The sequence below is a fragment of the Trematomus bernacchii genome, unplaced genomic scaffold (genome assembly GCF_902827165.1).
Source record: "Trematomus bernacchii unplaced genomic scaffold, fTreBer1.1, whole genome shotgun sequence".
NCBI lineage: Eukaryota > Metazoa > Chordata > Actinopteri > Perciformes > Nototheniidae > Trematomus > Trematomus bernacchii.
The window spans coordinates 311,723-330,601 of NW_022987387.1; the positions used below are offsets into that span (position 1 = coordinate 311,723).

General features: G+C 43.4%; 1 protein-coding gene across 1 annotated transcript in view; it reads right to left on the reverse strand.

The window, feature by feature from the left end:
• Window positions 1-18,590, reverse strand: part of LOC117485605 (storkhead-box protein 2-like) — a 92,525-nt gene extending 73,935 nt beyond the window's left edge. Inside the window, exon 1 of the mRNA XM_034134204.1 lies at window positions 17,562-18,590. Within this exon, the coding sequence (XP_033990095.1) occupies window positions 17,562-17,901 (340 nt within the window). The 5' untranslated portion in view covers window positions 17,902-18,590. The remainder of the gene's footprint in view (window positions 1-17,561) is intronic.
• Window positions 18,591-18,879: the final 289 nt, after the last annotated feature.

The following is an 18,879-nucleotide window of genomic DNA, read 5'->3' on the forward strand; positions in this document are numbered from 1 at the left end:
ATTACAGGATGAACTGACTATAGCTGTTTAGGCCCCGGCTCCACGAGGACGAAAACGGGTTGAATCCGCATATTTCTCATGCGTATAGCCCTCTAAGCTCGACGACGCCGTAAGGGAAACGTAGAAACAGACCCCGCAAACGACAACGGGTCCAAAGGTGGATAGATCTGGGAACGGAGCGCTCTGGGGGGGTCCAACGGGGCCGTGGAGTCGCCTATACGGTCATTCGTTTTCATAGCCCCGCCTCTCCCCCACAGGGTTGCTATCGTGCTCCAGTCGCTACTGACCATGCTACAGTTCTTTGTGCAACATCTACAGGAGCTCCTCCTTGAATTCAGATTATTTATCTTTATCTCGATATGGACATAAACGCGAGTGAAGTCTAATCTGACAGGACGGAGACACGCAGCTCCTGCCGCTGTGATGCAGCGGGAGCAAAACACACACTTCAAGTCAGATCATCACCCTTAGCTATTTTAATTACCTCTCAAACTAAACTAGTTATAAATATGTTTATTTTTACTGTCGGGTCACTCATTACAGGATCAGCTGCTGCATGAGACAGACACTGACACTGTCAGAAGAGAGGAAAAAGAGACAGGCTCCGTGTTTATTTGATGATTATATATCATTATATCGTCGTTATTCATTTGTTTTAAAGCTCAATAAATAACAATGAAGACCTTTGACCGGCACTTTTATAATTTTGTCCGGAAGATTTAAACTTTAAAGGGCCCATGTCATGGCCATTTCCACTGATCATAATTACATTGTTGAGGTATACTAAAATAGATTTATACTGTGCAATTTTCCAAACTCACATTGGTTTCGCATACAGCATCTCTGTCAAGCATGTGTATTCAGCAGTATTCACTTTCTCCACTAAACGACTCGTTGGAGCTCTTGCCCCCCCCTCCCTGTGAGCCTAGTGTGCTCCGATTGGTCAGCTCGGCCACTCGTTCTGATTAGTCAACCACCAGAGAGGCTGCGCCCATGTCAGTGCTTTTCCCGGCTGCTCTCAGCGTAACATCAGTCTTATCATGGCGTCGGTACAGCGGTATATTTTATATACATATATATTTTTAACTGTTGTTATAGAAGAGTGTGACGGCCCCAGGGCCTTTGTCTTACGATGGGGTGGAGCTGAAGAAGCTAATCAGCACGATCACGGACACCTCCGGACACTACGGCCCCAGTCTCTCTCCAAAGCGGCTGCAGGAAGACTAACTCTGCGATCCTCTCAACCACCTATCTTTGCATTTACCACAATAAATGTGCCGTGGTTTTGTAAACTCGTGTATGTCTCCTTGTCTTTCCGTTGTGGCCTACGAGCTACTCTCATAACAAAGAGTAAGTTATTTTTACCCGTTATAAACTACTACTGTTTGATGAGAAATCAAATCATGGTTTGCTATATATGAATTCAGGGAAGAAAGGATAGGCCTACTAAGTATTTCCATTAAACTTTATTTTTAGAAATGTACAAAATGAACATAAATATACATATATACACGGTATATCATCCATTCCTCCTCCTCTTGCCTGCGCACAGCCGGTGCGGTGCGGTGCCTTTTAGCACCCTCAGTAGTAGTAGAATCCCTTCCCCGTCATGGATTGTCCGCCAGGATCTGGCTGGACGAAATCAAATGCAAATCACAAAATATTAGAGAAACTTAGTTGTTTTAGATTCGTTAGTAGTAGTTGTGTAATGAACAGCTTGCCTGCTAATATGCTAACCTAGCTTTGTTTACCTTGGTAGCTAACACGATATGAACGTTAGCTTGGAGGAAAGGCAACTATAATGCAGTGTAATAAAACTACTATGAACAAAAGCTAGTGGTTCATATTAGGCTAGCAATAACGTGTTTATAATTGCAATCGTATACGGGTATTCTGCTACCATACAATGTAACTTGCATGAATACATTGTTTTGCGCTAGCATACAGCTAGCCTCGTTAGCTACATGCAGTATATGTACGGTCACAATGTACGGTAAACCGGAGTATACTGTATGAGTATTCCGTGTGTGTGACTGCAGACATTCTCCTGCCATGACAAACATGTAAGGCCATCTGCTGACATTGTAGTTGATATATTTAAACGCTAGCAACGTAGCATCACAAAAATGTTTTTCTGACCAAAACTAGCTCAAGCTCCGTGTGTTAGATCGCTACGCCAGCTATAATGTAATTACGTTTCGCGACTGACCGGCAAATCACCCGCAGTATACTGTCAATAGGTATTTTGTGTGTGAATGCAGACATTCTCCTGCTATGAGATACATGTATGCAAGGCCATCTGCTGATATTAGAGTTGATATATGGAAACTCTAGCAACTTAGTTAGCACAGTTAGCACTGTGTCAATGGCTTAGCAGTCCAACACAGTTTACACATTTAAACAGTCTTGTTTGATAAATACACAAATAACAATGCAAACTTACAGGTTGTATACCCAGATCTTCCCCTGCTCCAAACGGTCCAAACAAGCTGTGCATATCCGGCCTCAAACTGGGCAATGTTTTTGGAAGCTTTCGTCTGTGAAATGCCGGTTCTTCGAACCTCTGGAGGAGGAACACGCCGCTGCTGGTGTGGCCATAGCTCTTCGGGATTGGTCCATTTCGTTCCGGGTACCGCATGACATCAGGCGGTACCCGGAACTAAATGGAAGACTCAAATGGGCAGTGACGTATCTCCAACGAGGCGTTTTGGGGAGGTATTTTCTGTGTTAGAGTTTTACTCGCTACAGGGTGTACTTTGAGGGTTTTGACTCTGCACACCGTTTACATGCATAAAAACCTTCATAACACACAAGGGGACGGGTAATAACCGGAAAAGCATGACATGGGAGCTTTAACACACGCTGACCGGCGAAAAACTCTGCCCGGTTCTGTCGGCCCCCACCGCGGAGAATACACAGAAGTGCAGCCATGACAACCATTCTTCTTCGCTGCTTTTGTGGAGGAAGTTGCTGCTTTTGTGGAGGAAGTTACAGCGCCACGTACAGGTTCGGCATATGTACTGCAGCTTTTCCAGCGTTTGGATGTAAACGGAGCCGTCTCGTGGAGCTTGACACAATCCGGTGTATATTGCGTGGGGACGGAAGGTTTTTTGCGGTTGCATTTGCGTTACTCCGATGCGTTTTGCCGTATTTGTCCTCGTGGAGCCGGGGCCTAAGATAAGAGACATTTAACTGTCCTGCTGTTTTTTCACTTTGTTTAACTTATAAGCATCTATATTGCATGTTAATTACTGTATTTGCTTGTTATTTAAAAAATATGTTTAGGGTGTGCATCTGTACAAGGACAACAGAGGAAAAATAGAGTGAAATTCCTCCAATTTACACAAAAGTTTATTAATGCGCACTGTCCCTGTTAAATAACCTCATCAAATTAAATACAATAAAAAATAGACCATATATTAAAAGTGGAAGTAATCACTGTGATGTCACTCATTGTTTAGTGGACTGAGGCTATTAAAGGTCACCTATCATGCTATTTTTAGGCAATAGCATAGGTCTCAGATATATACAAATACATAAAAAACATCTCTATGAAGTATTTTGCTTTTACATTGACGCTCCGACTTGGACTCGGACTCGAGCAAGTTTTCTCTGGAGTCTGATGTCCTCTGTCCTGGCGTGTGCACCTGCGAGGCGAGTTCACGTACTGGGCGCGCCCCCGCTATACAGGTCTAAAGATGTCCAGAGAGACACACCCTGCATCGTGCTCTTTGCTTTCAAAGATTTCGTTTCCACATTGGGAAAGAGCAGCGCAAAATGCACATTATGTGGAAAGAAGATTGAAGAGAAGACTGGGACAACATCGAATTTCAATCGACACCTTTCACGGCTGCACCCAGAAAAGTAAGTACAAATGCTATTGTTAGCTTGCTAACCCACGTTAACGTTAGCCACTAAAGTGACTCCACGAAGGTTTTAAGATGTCGGGTTAGGTGGAAGTAGGGGAGGATATCACATCCTAGGGACCAAGTGCAGTTTTATTGTCTAGATAGATACTGTTAAAAAGCTATACATGTCCTTGGTGATACTGCAGATGATGAGTAGCCTAGGCTACTGTGAAAATGAAAATGAGAGACTGAAAATGATCTCCGTCACGGAGGCTCCATAACACATTACTCTAAGGATGGAGTTCATACATATAGGTAGGCTGTATTGAACACTATCATCAGAGTAATGTGATCAAATCAATAAATAAAGATTCAGCTGATAACACGAAAGCACATGGCTACTTAACATGCAGAATGTCGTCATTGTGCATGCTAAGTAGCCATGTGCTTTCTGGGGCTTAATTTAGTGGGAATGCTGATACAGCATTCCCACTATATGTTCTTCTACGGACAAAATTATTATTATTCTGCCGGAACTTTGCACCTCTTCTCCTCCTGCATTCAACATCGCAGAAATTCCATTCAAACATCAAAACGTTCAACTCGGTCGGGAATCGATGGCTATTACTTTTATCATTCATAACTTTCATAATTCCAGAGATACATCCCATAATTCATCACATTTTTAACCATTGAAGTCAATGGAGAAAATCTTCAGACTTGAACAATCTTCATGCGACTTCAACTGCTAACTGTTCATTCATACTTTCACTCAGAAACCTCATTCCAACTTTAAAATGTTACACATCTTTCTGACATTATTCGTGTAACACAACTTTTAAATCTGATTCTTACTTTTAGAGATATTAAACATTGTTCAGACCTTGTTAAAGAGGTTTTCTTCAGATTTTAACATTAACTAGAGTGCGTGATGTCACAGCTAGAGTGTAGGAAATCTTGAAATTTGCCTTCATATTTTTTTTTTAAACTGCCATAATTCCCAAACCCTACATTCCTGAGACATAATCTTTCATGACAAACGTAGGAAAACATCTCGTAGCTTGAAAAATGATAAATAATTAAGCAAAATGCCTCTTGAGGGCATGAAGTGACAAAAACTTTCAACATGTCTCCATTAAAACCCATTGTAATTTCAGGCTGATATTTCCTCACGGTAGCAGCCGCACACCTTTAGTTAAACTGCCAAAAAGGCCACATTATTAACCCGAAAGTACACAAATTACACTTCAGATACTCAACTTCCTTGACATGCTTCACGTTTTGAAATGTCACAGATATCTGTTATGGTTCTTCCACAAAACGTTCATCTCTCATTCAGAACAATGCAAACCTTTGATCTCTACAGAGCTCGTTAGCTCAACTATAAACACAGTCAGTTAGTCAGTCTCTCTCTCTCTCTCTCTCTCTCGCTTTTCCAAGCCTTTTTACTTTCTTTTCTTCACTCATCACACATTCAAGCCCCCAGTGCCGCGGCACACTGGTGTGCCGTGAGGCAAGTCCGGGTGTGCCGTGGGATTTTGTGACAACCATACGTTATTATTGCAATATACAACTACACAAAAATAATAATTTTTTTATTTACTATATCAGTACTTTGTATGCACTCATTTCATAATACAGGAGGCAAACTCTATACCTAAAAACAATTCTTTAAAAAAAAAATCCTCACAGAACCCCATATTTCGCTGTTAACGCAGTTGCAGGTGGGAATTATAAGACCGTGACACATCGAAGGCTGAAGGACAACATTAAAACAGAGAAACACGCAAGAGGGAAAATGGAGCGCTTTCTTGTGCGGAGCAAACCACCAACCACCATTGCAGAGACTGCCGACAACCCACCACCGAAAGAAAAGAGGAAAAAAACTGTCAGCAGACAGTATCATGAAAGTTACCTGTCTTATGGCACTGCAGGCGAGCGGCAGATTTTCCCTACAAATAGACGAATCTACTGACATAAGTGGGGCTGCCCAACTTCTGGCAAACGTCAGATATGTTGATGCTGACTCTATCAAAGAGACGTTTTTCTGCTGCAAAGAAATGGAAAGCCATACTACGGGAGAAGATGGTGAATTACATCAAATCAAGGCCCCTGAAATCTCGCCTCTTCTCCCAGCTGTGCGCCGAGATGGGAGTCGACCACCAAAGCCTGATCCTCCACACAGAGGTACGTTGGCTGTCACGGGGGAAAGTCCTATCCCGTCTTTATGAGCTTCGGGAAGAGCTTTTGGAGTTTTCACGTGAACACGCTGTCCCACATAAAGACAAGCTCGCGGATGAGAGGTGGTGCGCCAGGCTGGCTTACCTCGCAGACATATTTGGGCATCTCAACGAGTTAAACGCCAAGCTTCAGGGCAGGAATGAAAACATTTTATCATCCACAGACAAGATTCGGGGGTTTATGGGCAAACTTATCCTGTGGCGCGAGGCTTTGGAACAGGGCTCCATGGACATGTTCCCGCTGGCATCAGCTGCGCCGCAGGCAGCTAGGGAGCGCGCTGTATATGCCAAACACCTTCAGACCTTAAAAGAGAGGTTTGACCGCTATTTTCCACGTGTGGCTGACATCGAGGACTATGACTGGATCCGAGACCCATTCCACCAGGAATTCCCAACAGAAAAGCTCACTATGAAAGAGAGAGAGGAGTGCGCAGAGCTCCGTGTGGACCGCACACTGAAACTCAAATTTAGTGAGCTCCCACTGGATCAGTTTTGGTTGGCTTCTGCATCGGAATACCCAAGCATCTCCCACCACGCGATTGAGCAACTTCTTCTTTTTCCCACTACCTACCTGTGTGAGTTGGCGTTCTCTACTCTGGTTTACATGAAGAACAACAGGCGGTCACGGCTCTCTGTTGAACAGGACTTGCGAGTGGCCCTGTCCTCAGTGCCACCAAGGATTTAAAAAATCTGCGCGCCCCGACAGGCACATGTATCTCACTAATTTGTAAGTCGGCAAAAATATTTACAATAGCACATGTTTCAATGCTGATTGCTGAAATGTTACATTTATAATTTGTAGTTCAGGCCCATGGACAGTGCAGCTTCCTTGCATTGACAGTTCTCTGTGCTGAATTTCTGCTGAGTCTTTGCCTCATTTTTTATTTTGTGACCCGTCTGGTTTAAATGAGTGTGTTGCTGCTTTGATGAAGCCTAATTTGATAAAAGTTTCAAATACATTTCTGAAATATTTCATTAATAAATATTTCATGAGTAATATAGTTGTCTTTGTCACATTTTATTTGGCATTAGTAAATAATTAGCACATTTACAGATATTTTACATGATATGAGTGACAACACGTGTTATAAGGGCTATTTTGCACAATAGGTGTGCCTTGAGATTTTTACTTGTCCTTTGGTGTGCCTTGGGCACAAAAAGTTTGGGAACCACTGCTCTAGTCTTTATTGATATCATTTAAACCAGGGGTCTCCAACACGTCGATCGCGAGCTACCGGTAGCTCGCAAGCCCTCAATAAGTAGCTCGCCAAGCAAATCCAAAATGTAAAAAATACACACACAAAAAAAGGAAATGTAATTAAAAGAATCTACCCTATGCATAAACGAAACCTCAATCATAGCGAACTCTATCTACTTACTACAGCTCTATATCTATCTAACACCCCTCCTCCCTCCACCCCCCACAATGAATATCGACCAATCACGTTCTTGTTGGATTTGCAGGACCAGCGTTGCAGTCGGGAAGAAAAGCAATGTGGAGCAGCACCTCACCGCACACTTCTTAAGGAGTTTGACCGTGATTTTACTTCTGGCAGAATCGACACAACACATCAGCCCCATTGAACACAGCCATAGTCATGCCAGCCTATACAACACATGAGGGGCAGAGTTTTACTCTGTGTGTTGCAACTTGCATATTATATTTATTGCACTTGACGCACACACACGCATGGCGTAATTTCCACTGGGGACAGGGGGGACATGTCCCACTTTTCGAAACCCCGTTTGTGTCCCCCCCACTTTACAAATATGTTTTTTTTTTTTTTTAAACGCAAGCCGTCATCGCCACGGAGGAGCACACAGCCTCTGTGAGCGAGCGAGACAGAGAGAGAGAGAGCACACCTTTATCCATTTAATATAGTTGTAAAAAATTAAGTAAGAAATCATTCCAATGTGTACTATAGGACAGTAAAAAAAAAAAAAAACGTTTAAAAGTGGAGTGATTAGTAAAATATGCATAAATAAAAAGAAAGAATGCTAACTAGGTAACATAAGATAAGAATAAACCAGTTTAAATGATTTGTTATTGGTTGTGATCATATTCTAAAGATGTTTGGATTATTGAAAAGTATACAGCTCCCTTTCATCTGAGTGTTGAGAGCTGTATCCATCAATTCATGTTGTGCTCAAAGTGCTCCAGATTGATGCATTTAAATTCAACATTTAAAAACAAATCTTCCCGGGGGTGCATGCCCCCGGACCCCCCTAGAGGAGGTGAGGACCCCCCTAGAGGATGTGAGGTCCACCCCCAAATAAAGCAGGTTAAAATAATTAAATTGAATACATGTTCTTTTAGTAAACACTGAAAACGGGTCCCACAGACCCAAACAGCACACAAAGGTTAAAGGTCAGCATATCATAATGTTAAAATGTGCTAAATATATACACTGCAAAAAATAAATAAAAAGAGGAGTTAAAGTAGCTCACGACTCGTTTTATTTTTTGAAAGTAGCCCTCATCCTGAAAAAGGTTGGAGACCCCTGATTTAAACGTTCACTTGTTGGTTGTTGGACATTGTGATAGAATATGTATTATATTCGCTTTGTGTTCGACGTTCATAAGTGATGTGATGTTTTGCCGACTGTGTTGAAATAAATTAACAAAATATTCGTTCATTCCAACAGATTTAGAATCATATCCCTTTTTACCATTAGTGTGTTAATAGGTGGCTTGCTTTGTTTGTGCTTGAACATTCTATTTGTGAAGGCTCAGGATTATGGTTTTGTATTTCACTGTTATAGCACACTGTTACTTTTAACATTGTTTTCTTAATGTAACTCAAACCATATTTGGATGGTCCAAAAATGTATTTAAATTATTATCATAAACATGCCACAACTAGTTTGCAATGGTTGAAACTAAGGATTAGTAGTTGGGGCAGCCCTATTTTTAACCATACCATTTATTTAGCAATAAGAAAGATTTTTGGAAATGATTTGGCATCAAGAAGCTAAAGTGTGTATCCTTTCTTCCCCTAGGCACCAACAATACCGTGCATCACTTTCCTCCGATGTGACATCGGCTGCTGGGTCTAGTAGTCAGAGTAATATAACATCATTTCTCAGTGAAGGACAGCGAAGGATCTATGACCCCAGTCATCCTTGTCAGAAATCCATAAGTGATGCTGTTGTGAAAGACCTCATCGTTAAATGTTTGTTTGTTTGTAGCCTTTATTTATCCAGGTTAAAATCCCATTGAGATCAACGATCTCTTTTACAAGGGAGACCTGCGGTACATTGAGTTACACATATAAAAACAAACAGAAAACAAAAAGGACATCACAACATAATTACAGGGGTATACATTAGCATCTATTTACATTTACAGGTATCCAATAATATTTCATCCAGCCGTGCTTTAAAATGATGCAAGGGAATCAAAATGCTGAGTTTCAATATTTTTTGCATAGTGTTCCAAGCTAGAGGAGCAGCGCACATAAAAGCTTTAGCACCTAAAACAGTCCTAGCACTTTGCACATGTAATAAAAACACATCCTGTGATCTCAGGCAATAGCTACTTGCCACTCTCCGTGAGATCAAGGAGCAGATATAAGAAGGTAGTTTACCCAGCATGGCTTTGTAGATGAACATGTACCAATGACTGAGCCTCCGAACAGTAAGTGAAGGCAGACCTGCCTTGGCATACAGGGTACAGTGATGAGTAAGTACTTTACAGTTAGTAACAAATCTCAGAGCACTGTGATAGGCTGCATCTAACCTTTCCAGGTAATGGGCAGGTGCATTCATGTAGATCAAATCACCATAGTCTAGCACAGGTAAAAAGGTCACAGTGACTAGCCTTTTCCTGGCTTCAAAAGAGAAACAGGACTTGTTTCTGAAAAAGAAACCTAATCTAACCCTCAGCTTTTTAAATGCTGTTTGCCTCTCTCCATTGTCGACAACGAGGACTTCAGGCACTTCCTCTATGTCTTAGACCCTCAATACAGGCCAATAGCAAGATCAACCATCTCCTCTGTGACCATTCCAGGAAAACACACAGGAGAGAAGATAGCCAATATGTTTGAAAGCTGTGCAGAAGAATATCTTATTAAGGACAAGATCAACTTTATTATAACTGACAATGCATCCAACATGCGAAAAGCATTCCAGGTCAGCTTTCCACCAGAGGAGGCTAAAGTGCTGTGTGAGGAAGAGACTCATGATCCAGGCACATTGGAGGAGGAGGAGGAGGAGGAGGAGGAGGAGGAGGAGGAAATATGGCAAGACCTGACGACAGAGGATCAACAGGCAGTTACTGCTGCTCTGGATCAGAACTGCAAGATGCAGAGACTTTCATGCTTCACACATACACTGCAGTTGGTGATAAAAGATGGTCTGAAAGAAGCCAGTGGGCTGTCAGGTACACTAGCCAAGCTATCCCGCACAGCCAGCCTCCTCCATAGTAGCACCTCATTTAAAGACCGCTATAGCTGCGTTCACACCGGAGTACTTTTCACCGTACTTTTCGCGTTTAGTTCCGTTAGTACCCCTTATGTCGCGTTCACACCAAAAAGAGCACTTAATCTCGGGAACTTTTACCCCCATTTTTAGTGCCAGCTGAGAGATGGTACTTTCCTGGGGGAAAAAAGTGCCCCAGTTCTGATTGGCTGGGCGAATTGCAAACCACGCCCCGTACAACTCTGAAATGTTTTGTTGAGCCGCCATTTTATTATCCTGTCATTAGCATTATTAGCATTAGCATTCGCCCAGTGCACAAATGCAGAGAGAATAACTTATGGCAACACAAAATAAAACATGGGAGCGGTGGAGTGATGAGGAGGTGTCGGCGTTCTGCCGATTTACTCGGAAGGCTTCAGTAGAAGCTGCTGGGAGTCCCAGCAGCTTCTACTGAAGCCAGTCCCCAACTCCGGGGACTTCCGGCCGGGGACTTCGGGTGGCAGTATACGCCGTGAAGTTGTTTGCGGCCTGCCAGTAAACCCAAAGCAGAAGAAGACGAAGTGACGTCAGCGGCTCATTTGCGTAATCTTCCCTCAGGGAAAAGTACTCCGGTGTGAACGCGATTGGTACTAAATGCCCTGGGGTAATAAGTGCCGGGGCACTGAGTGCCGGCACTAAATACGGCAAAGTACTTGGTGTGAACGCGCCTTTTGAGTCCTGCTTTGGGGATGCCACAATTCCATCAGCAAATGCCACACGATGGAATTCAACTTTAAAGCAGGTAAAGGCGTACGTTAAATTTGACATGCAAAATCTCTCCTATGTGTTGAACTCAGAGGGACACAAAGCCCTCATCTTATCCCAGCAAGATTATGCTCAGCTGAAAGAACTCATCGAAGTTCTTGACCTATTCCTGGAGGCAACCGACCTGACTCAGGGAGAGAAAACTGTCACAGTCAGTGTGGTTGTGCCTCTCTGTCCTTTTCACTGCCATCTGCAGGAAATAAGAGGAAGAGTCAGATACTGTGGGCCCCTGGTGAGAGCTCTGGCGAGCTCCTTGAAAACAAGGTTCACAGAGATCTTCCACACAGTGAAGATGCCAGGATGCGAGCCAGCTGAAGGAAGAGGTCCCACCAAATTTCCTTTCACGACTGCCTACTTCATAGCATCTGTGTTGGACCCATCATTTAGTTTCCAGTGGCTAAAACATGATGTGCAGCTGGACAGTGATGACAAAGATCAGCTAATGACTCAGATCATTGGTGAGACATGTTCACTTGTTATATATGTATGCAGGCTCTAACTTAAAGGGGACCTATCATGCAAAATGCACTTTTGTACGTCTTTTATACATGAATATGTGTCCCCGGTGTTCCAGGGAACTCACCAAGTGTCAGAAAACACAACCCTCTCTATTTTCCTCCATACCCAAATCTCTAAAAAAGGGGCTGCAACGGATCTGATAAAAACTGATCCAGATTTGAACACTGTCCTGACGTCAGGACGGTGGCGCTACGGCTATTGGGCCAACTCCACCAATCAGGAGGAGACAGCCACGGCCATTGCTGTTCGAAAGCGCTGGAGACACTGTAGTACATATGCCAGGCCTGTAGGTGGTGCTGTTCTCACAGAATCAGCCCTTGCAAAAACAGGGCAAATTGAGCGAAATGAGGCATGGCTAAAATGCATGATCTGTTTGGTATTTTGAAAAAAAAAAAGTATAAATATGCCTTATATAGGTATGGTCCTACACTATATTATTATAATATAGCATGATAGGTCCACTTTAAACTAGTTATTATTAATTATAGTTATATGTGTACATGAATGTCTAGAAGGGGTTGATCTGTTTGTAGATATTGGAGTGTGTGTAGCCAAAATAAGAATACTTAAAGGTGAGGTAGGTAATTTTGGAGAAACCAGCTCGAGATCGCTAGAATTTGAAAATATACAACCGGAAAAAATCTGCCACTTCCTTACAGAGCCCCTCCTCCAACACACACGAACGCGCACATGACCAATGAGGGCATGAGATAAGTTTGTGCACAGATGGAAGGCTGACAGGCAGGTAGGCCATCCAGTTATTTCAGCCGGGCCGGCTAAAATGATTGGTCGTGCTTTTTACAGCGCTACGGCTTCCACAGATGACATTTTTTTATGGATTTTTTGTCAAAGCACTTAAGATATTCATTGCTATCGGGATGTTAAGAGCATTCCATGGAATATAACAAAAAGTGTATCTCGAGCCGGTTTCTCAAACTTACCTACCCTACCTTTAATCCTTATGGAAAGAATTACCCATTATAAGGCCATTTTTACACATTAGCCTCTTCAAGTAAAACAAATTAACATCATCATCTATAATATGGTATCACAAACAAAAGAATAAGATCAGTAGCAGATTTATTCACAAAAGTATACTCTCTCATTTCAGAGTGTATCAAGGCAGAGGGTGAGAAGCAAATGATCTCAGTAGCAGACACAGCAGCAGGACCAGAACAAGGTGATGTTCCAGTGTCTCCTCCTGAAGCTCCTCAGAAGAAGCTGAGAATGTTCTTCCACCAACAGTCGGTCTGTCCAGGCTCAGCTGACTGCATACCTCGACTTGATCCACAACCAGGACTCAGACCCATGCTTCAAGTTTTGGCAGCAAAATAAATCCCAGTTCCCTGTCCTCTATCGGGTTGCCACACAGGTATTCTCCATCCCTGCTTCCAGTGCACCCATTGAAAGGGTATTCAGTCATGGAGGCATTTTTATGAGGCCTCACCGTGCAAGGTTGAGTTGTTCCATGTTGTCAAATCTGATGCTTTTAAAATGCAACATGCATGTTTAAGTGTGTGTGCCTGAGTGGGTGCTCACCTGCTCCTGACGTTAGCAGCTAAAAACATATTGTTATGCCAGACTAAAGTTCCCTGTGAGCTTTTATGTTTGTTATGTGGTCAAATACAGGATGGTTGTATTTAAATTTGGGGAAATATTTAGTTTGGATTGATTGGAGTTTTGTGTTTTGAGGTTGTGCTCAGGTAATCTGCCACACAGTACTGTCTGTTTAGGGCCAGATGGCACTGCATTTTGCTGTGTGAATTAGTTTGTGTATTCCAATTAGTGTTATAGTTTTGTTTCTGGTGATTTATAATTGTGTTGATTAATATAATGTCAGGCTGGTCCTGAGGCTGAACAGGGTCCAGAAATCTACTCAGCTGAGCTTAGCTCAGCTCTTAGCATTGCAGGGCTTTCTGGGGATATGAGAGTGGGTCACTGTTTTTAAGATGAGACCAACATTTATTTGCTCTTTTTATCTTATTTTAAGATGTAATACTCTATGGGAATTGGCCTCATTCGGCTCTGCTGGTAATGTTTGTACTTTTTCCGTGCACCTGTAAGATGCTTTTTAAGCATTCTAAATACATAATTTCAACTGGGTGTCTGTCCAATAGGGCCAAATTATGGTAGGAGAGGGGACCCCATCACTTCACTCATACCTCATTCACACCAACGGTGTTTCAGGGCCGGTTCGGAGCTGGAGCTTGAAAAGCACCGGGTTTTCCTGTTCACACCGCAGCAGAGCAGCCTCTTAGCTCCGCAATCCGGTTCGTTTCGAGCACCAAAAAATTGTACGGCTAGAGCAAAAGCACCGCATACGTCACGCTTACGTCGAGGCGGGGGCAGGGGCGGGATCAACTCCTGAACAACAACAAAAAGCCTGCGTTTTATCCAGTTTGTACACAACGATGGAGAAACTTAACAAGCAGCAGTGGTCCACTGAAGAGACCAGCTACCTACTGGGAATCTGGTCTTCCGAAGAGGTACAGAGGAAGCTGGAGGGGAGCACGCGGTCCAAAGCAATTCCCCAACAATTGCAGAAAACCAAAACGAGTAGCGCTTCAACACAATCGGCCATTATTGTTGTTGTCGGTGTGAGCTGTGAGGGGTTTCCGCGCGGTTTGGCTTTATGAAGCAGGCACGCAAATGGTTACGTCATGACGCAAACGATGACGCAATGACGCAGCACCAGTCGGACTCTGGGCGGTGTGAAAAGAGCCGGAGCTAAACCGAAGAACCGGTTCTGAACCTGAAAAGCTCTAGCACGGAGCTTGAACCGGAGTTGCGTTGGTGTGAATTCACACCAACGCAACTCCGGTTCAAGCTCCGCAAGTTGGTTGTTGTTTGTGGAAGCTCCAGTGAATGAGCCCCATTAACTGAGTTTTAAACATCACTTTAAATGGAAGATCCCCATAGGCCCCGCCCACTCGATCGGATCGGCGATCGGTATCGGCCGATACTGATAATTGGCGATCGGAGCATCCCTAATTGCCACTGTATGTACTGGCAGGGCCGATTTTTGGCATAGGCGACATAGGCGGTCGCCTAGGGCGCCAGATCTGGGGAGGCACTGCTCTGGGAGGGGAAAAAACATTTTTGACCGTTGGCGCTCATCCTAATTTTTGGCCTTGATGTAACAACATTCATAATTAAGTAAATGTAACACCCTTTTCACCCCGGTTACACTTTTCATTTGCCCTGTATGATGGGTGCTGTAAGTGATGAAAGTGGGAGATGTTGGCTTATCAGGCGCCCGCAGCTCACAGCCAAAGTGCGAGCGTGGGAGCGAGAGAGCGAGCGAGGGAGAGAGAGAGAGGGCGAGGGAGAGAGAGAGAGGGCGCACCGGTACCGACGCTGTTGTTATTAGAATCTGGTGCTAGCTGCGCTAACGGATATAAGAAGTAGATGTTTCTACAACCAGGGTGGAGGAGAGCTCTCCTGTCAGACTGAGAGGCTCAGGGAGGTAAAGGACTCTCTGAGGGTTTAGATAGTTCATTTTCATTCATTTTAGTCTAAGTCATCTCAGTGGGTCTCAAACAAATATGTGTTTACAAATTATGTAAACACATATTTCCAAGGCACTCCTTTATAATTATTAGGATGAATAAAAACAGGTTTGAAATCATTCCAATGTATACTATAGGACAGTAAACCAAAAATATCGTTTAAAGTTGGAGAGATACAAAAATATGCATAAATAAATAAATGTTAACTGGTAAAATAAGATATGAATGAACAACAAAAATAAAATAAGTTACATTTATTTGTTATTGGCTATGGTAGGTTATTGGTTATGTTCACATACTTATTTGATTATTAAAATAAATGTAAACCGATCTTTTTTATATGGGTGTTTTAGAGTTCTACCCCCTAGATCAGGTCTCTAGTAATTGTGTGCTCAAAGTGCACCAGATTGAGCATACCCCCGGACCCCCCCTAGAGGATGTGACGTCCACCGCCCAATTAAAACATGTTCATACAATACTGAATACATTTGAAGCCATTTTGACGTATATTACCTATGTCAATAAGTTTCTGTTTTTGTAGTGTATTTGTCTTTTGTAGAGATTTTTCATTTATTCTTTATATATAAAATCTCGCCTAACATCTCGCCTAGGGCAGCAAATTGGCTAGAACCGGCCCTGGTACTAGGACTCAAGAGCCTTTCTTGTGCTGGCAGACACATAGAAACAAATTGGCGGGGTGCACTTCGCACGCACTAAAAAATTCCACGCGCTCCGCGCTCACATTATGCTGGGCCCACGTGCCTTAGCACCGCTGCTATGACTCCATCCTAGGGGAAACAATGTAGATGGTTTGGTGAAACAAACCATCTGAGTCAGAAGTTTCATGTAAGTTTAGTTCTTTCACTCGTAGCTCGGGCTGCGGGGGTGCTAGAGACGGGAGCATGTTGATACGACCTTCCTAGCCGGAGATATGGCCGCATTTTACAATAAACTTCTGTTGGGTCGCATAAAAACAAATATCGCAAATCGAATCGCAATCGCAATATCTGTCAGAAAAATCGCCATTAGATTATTTCCCCAAATCGTGCAGCCCTATGCCCAGCCAAAAAAAAGTAACCACTTTGATTTCACTAGGCCAGTAGGTAAGGGCATTCCACTGGATAATAATACCCCTGCATTATAGCAACAACAACAATAATAATAATAATAATAATAATAATAATAATAATAATAATAATAATAATAATAATAGCAGCAATAATAATTGGGAGGGGGGGGCGCGGCTGTTCTTATGTTCTCTGAGGGGAGGCTCACCTTCCCACACTTTGAAAACCCCTTCCCTATAACACTATAAACGGACAAGAAGTTCCTGCTTTCTGGTAATTCAAAGTTTAAGGACAAAACATAATCTGCTTTTTTGGAGTTTCCCTTTCCTGTAGTGTGTTGTATAGGTTTTTATGCATGTAAATAGTCTGCAAAATTCCCTCCAGTTTCTCTCCCACACACTCCCCCCCCCTGCCTGAAACACCTCCACTGGACTCCTTTGTTTACTTCAGTAACAGAGTGACATCACTATGAAACACTCGCACTTCTATTGACTAGCTCTTCTCCAACACATTGTACGTGATAGTTTAAGGGGCGGGACATCTCTAAAGGGGTTGACCAATCACAACAGAGCCGGCCAGTTAACCAATTAGAGCAGACTGAGCTCTGGTTTCAGACAGAGGGTGAAAAGAGGTGCTGCAGCACAGGCAGTATGAGAACAATAAAGAGCTTTCTGAACATTAAAGCATGGAGACATGTCCCAGTATAGACACTAATTTACACCTGCAAATTAGCAGAACAGGGCCCCTTTAAGCTTAAATCTGAAGTAAACATCTTTGTTGGGGGTGTGTCAACTTTGAGTGCCCCCGTCTTCTGAATGATGGGTCTCGTATGGGGTGAGTTAAGTTGTGAGGGTGACTCATAACATATATCCTTGTTCAGAAATAAACAGGTATAAAACATTTACATATAAATTGTTGGAAAGGAGTTTACAAAAATCAATGTGGCTTATTCTTATACTGGAATTTGTGGCTAATCCGTTTTATAATGGAGTCTAAATGCAACAAACAACAGACGTGCTGTGGTGTTGGCGGTGTGCACAACCAATGGGTCGTGCTGAGTGGAGGTGGTCGTGTAGCGTAGCTTCAATGGAAACACAAACACACGAAAATGATTCGGCCTAAACCTAAGCAGGCAGGGTGGGTGTAGAGGCCTTACCCAGGTATTTGATGGTAAATCCTCGTGGCGGATTGAGGGACCTCCGCATCCATCCCTCCCTCAGCACCTCTAGGTGGTCCTCCTTCCCCTGGATCAGCAGCACATGCTCATCTATCCATCCCAGAAAGAAGGTCTCGGACACAGCCTCAGTAATCCTCTGGTTCCATACATGATGCTGGGTATTTTCTGCTTTAAAGTCGGCAAAAATCTCATAGCCGGTGTGGTGTCTCGGCAGCGCATCGCTCTCTGACACCCCGGCCGCCCCCCCCGCATCCCCAGCCCCAACCCTGGACAGTACTATAGCCAGTGAATGGGGGGCTATCTGCAGAAAAGACTCCATTTTCGCGTCGGCCTTCTAGCTGACTATCGAATGCCCTGTTATCATTGTATGCATGCATGTGACACCGTGAGGCTTCATGCGGAACATAGACTCCATGTTAGCTCGCAGGGTGTAGCTACAGGCTGCGGGCTGCAGCAGCCGCATAGCCTACCACTGTGTCCATGAAGCTAGCCTGCTAGCTCCCGTTAGCTCCCTATACTTACATGAAACCCATTCCTACACCTTTAGGTCCGTCCTTTCCTCTAAACATAATACATAGCCCCGTAACGGAAACCGGTTTTTACCAAAGACTCATGTCGAGCGCTGTCACCTAAAAACCAAAGATGACATTCGTGATTTTCGGTGTAACGGTGACTTACACCTCGTTGTGTTATGTACCTGCAAATTAGGCTAACTAGCTTGATGCTAACGTGTTAATGAATTCACCCAGGCAACAGATGCGGAGAGACCCCCCTTTCCTCGTCGCCAGGCAGCAACCGGGTCTCGTCGGACACCTGTATCTTTTTATCCAGCCTCCACGGTACCCGATGGTTCAGTATCTCCCCGGCCGCCCGGTCCTCCTTTCCTGTCCCCTGCCTGACACACGGCGGTACGGTGCGAGAAACCCAGCTGGATGCAGGAGCGTCTCATCCAGGTACAGTGATGGCAGGCATCTGTATGGAGCTGCGTCAAGGCAGCTATCACAACAGCCGACACACATCTTCCGGCCACATTTCAAATTAAGACCTCTAGCCCAACAGGTGTTTACAGTCAGCAGCTCGCCTATCTGCTGCCAACAAGCTGAGTTAATAAGATAATAGCTGTCGAAAATCATACAGTATCCCTGCAGCGAAGTATTTCCAAAGTATTTAACTGTAAGAAAATCATTTTATATTTATATTTATATATCTAGCTCATTAATCAGTTGTCTGATAACTACCTGAAATAAATACATTAATGTATCTTATATTTTGAGGATTTTCAATTTGTCTAATTGAC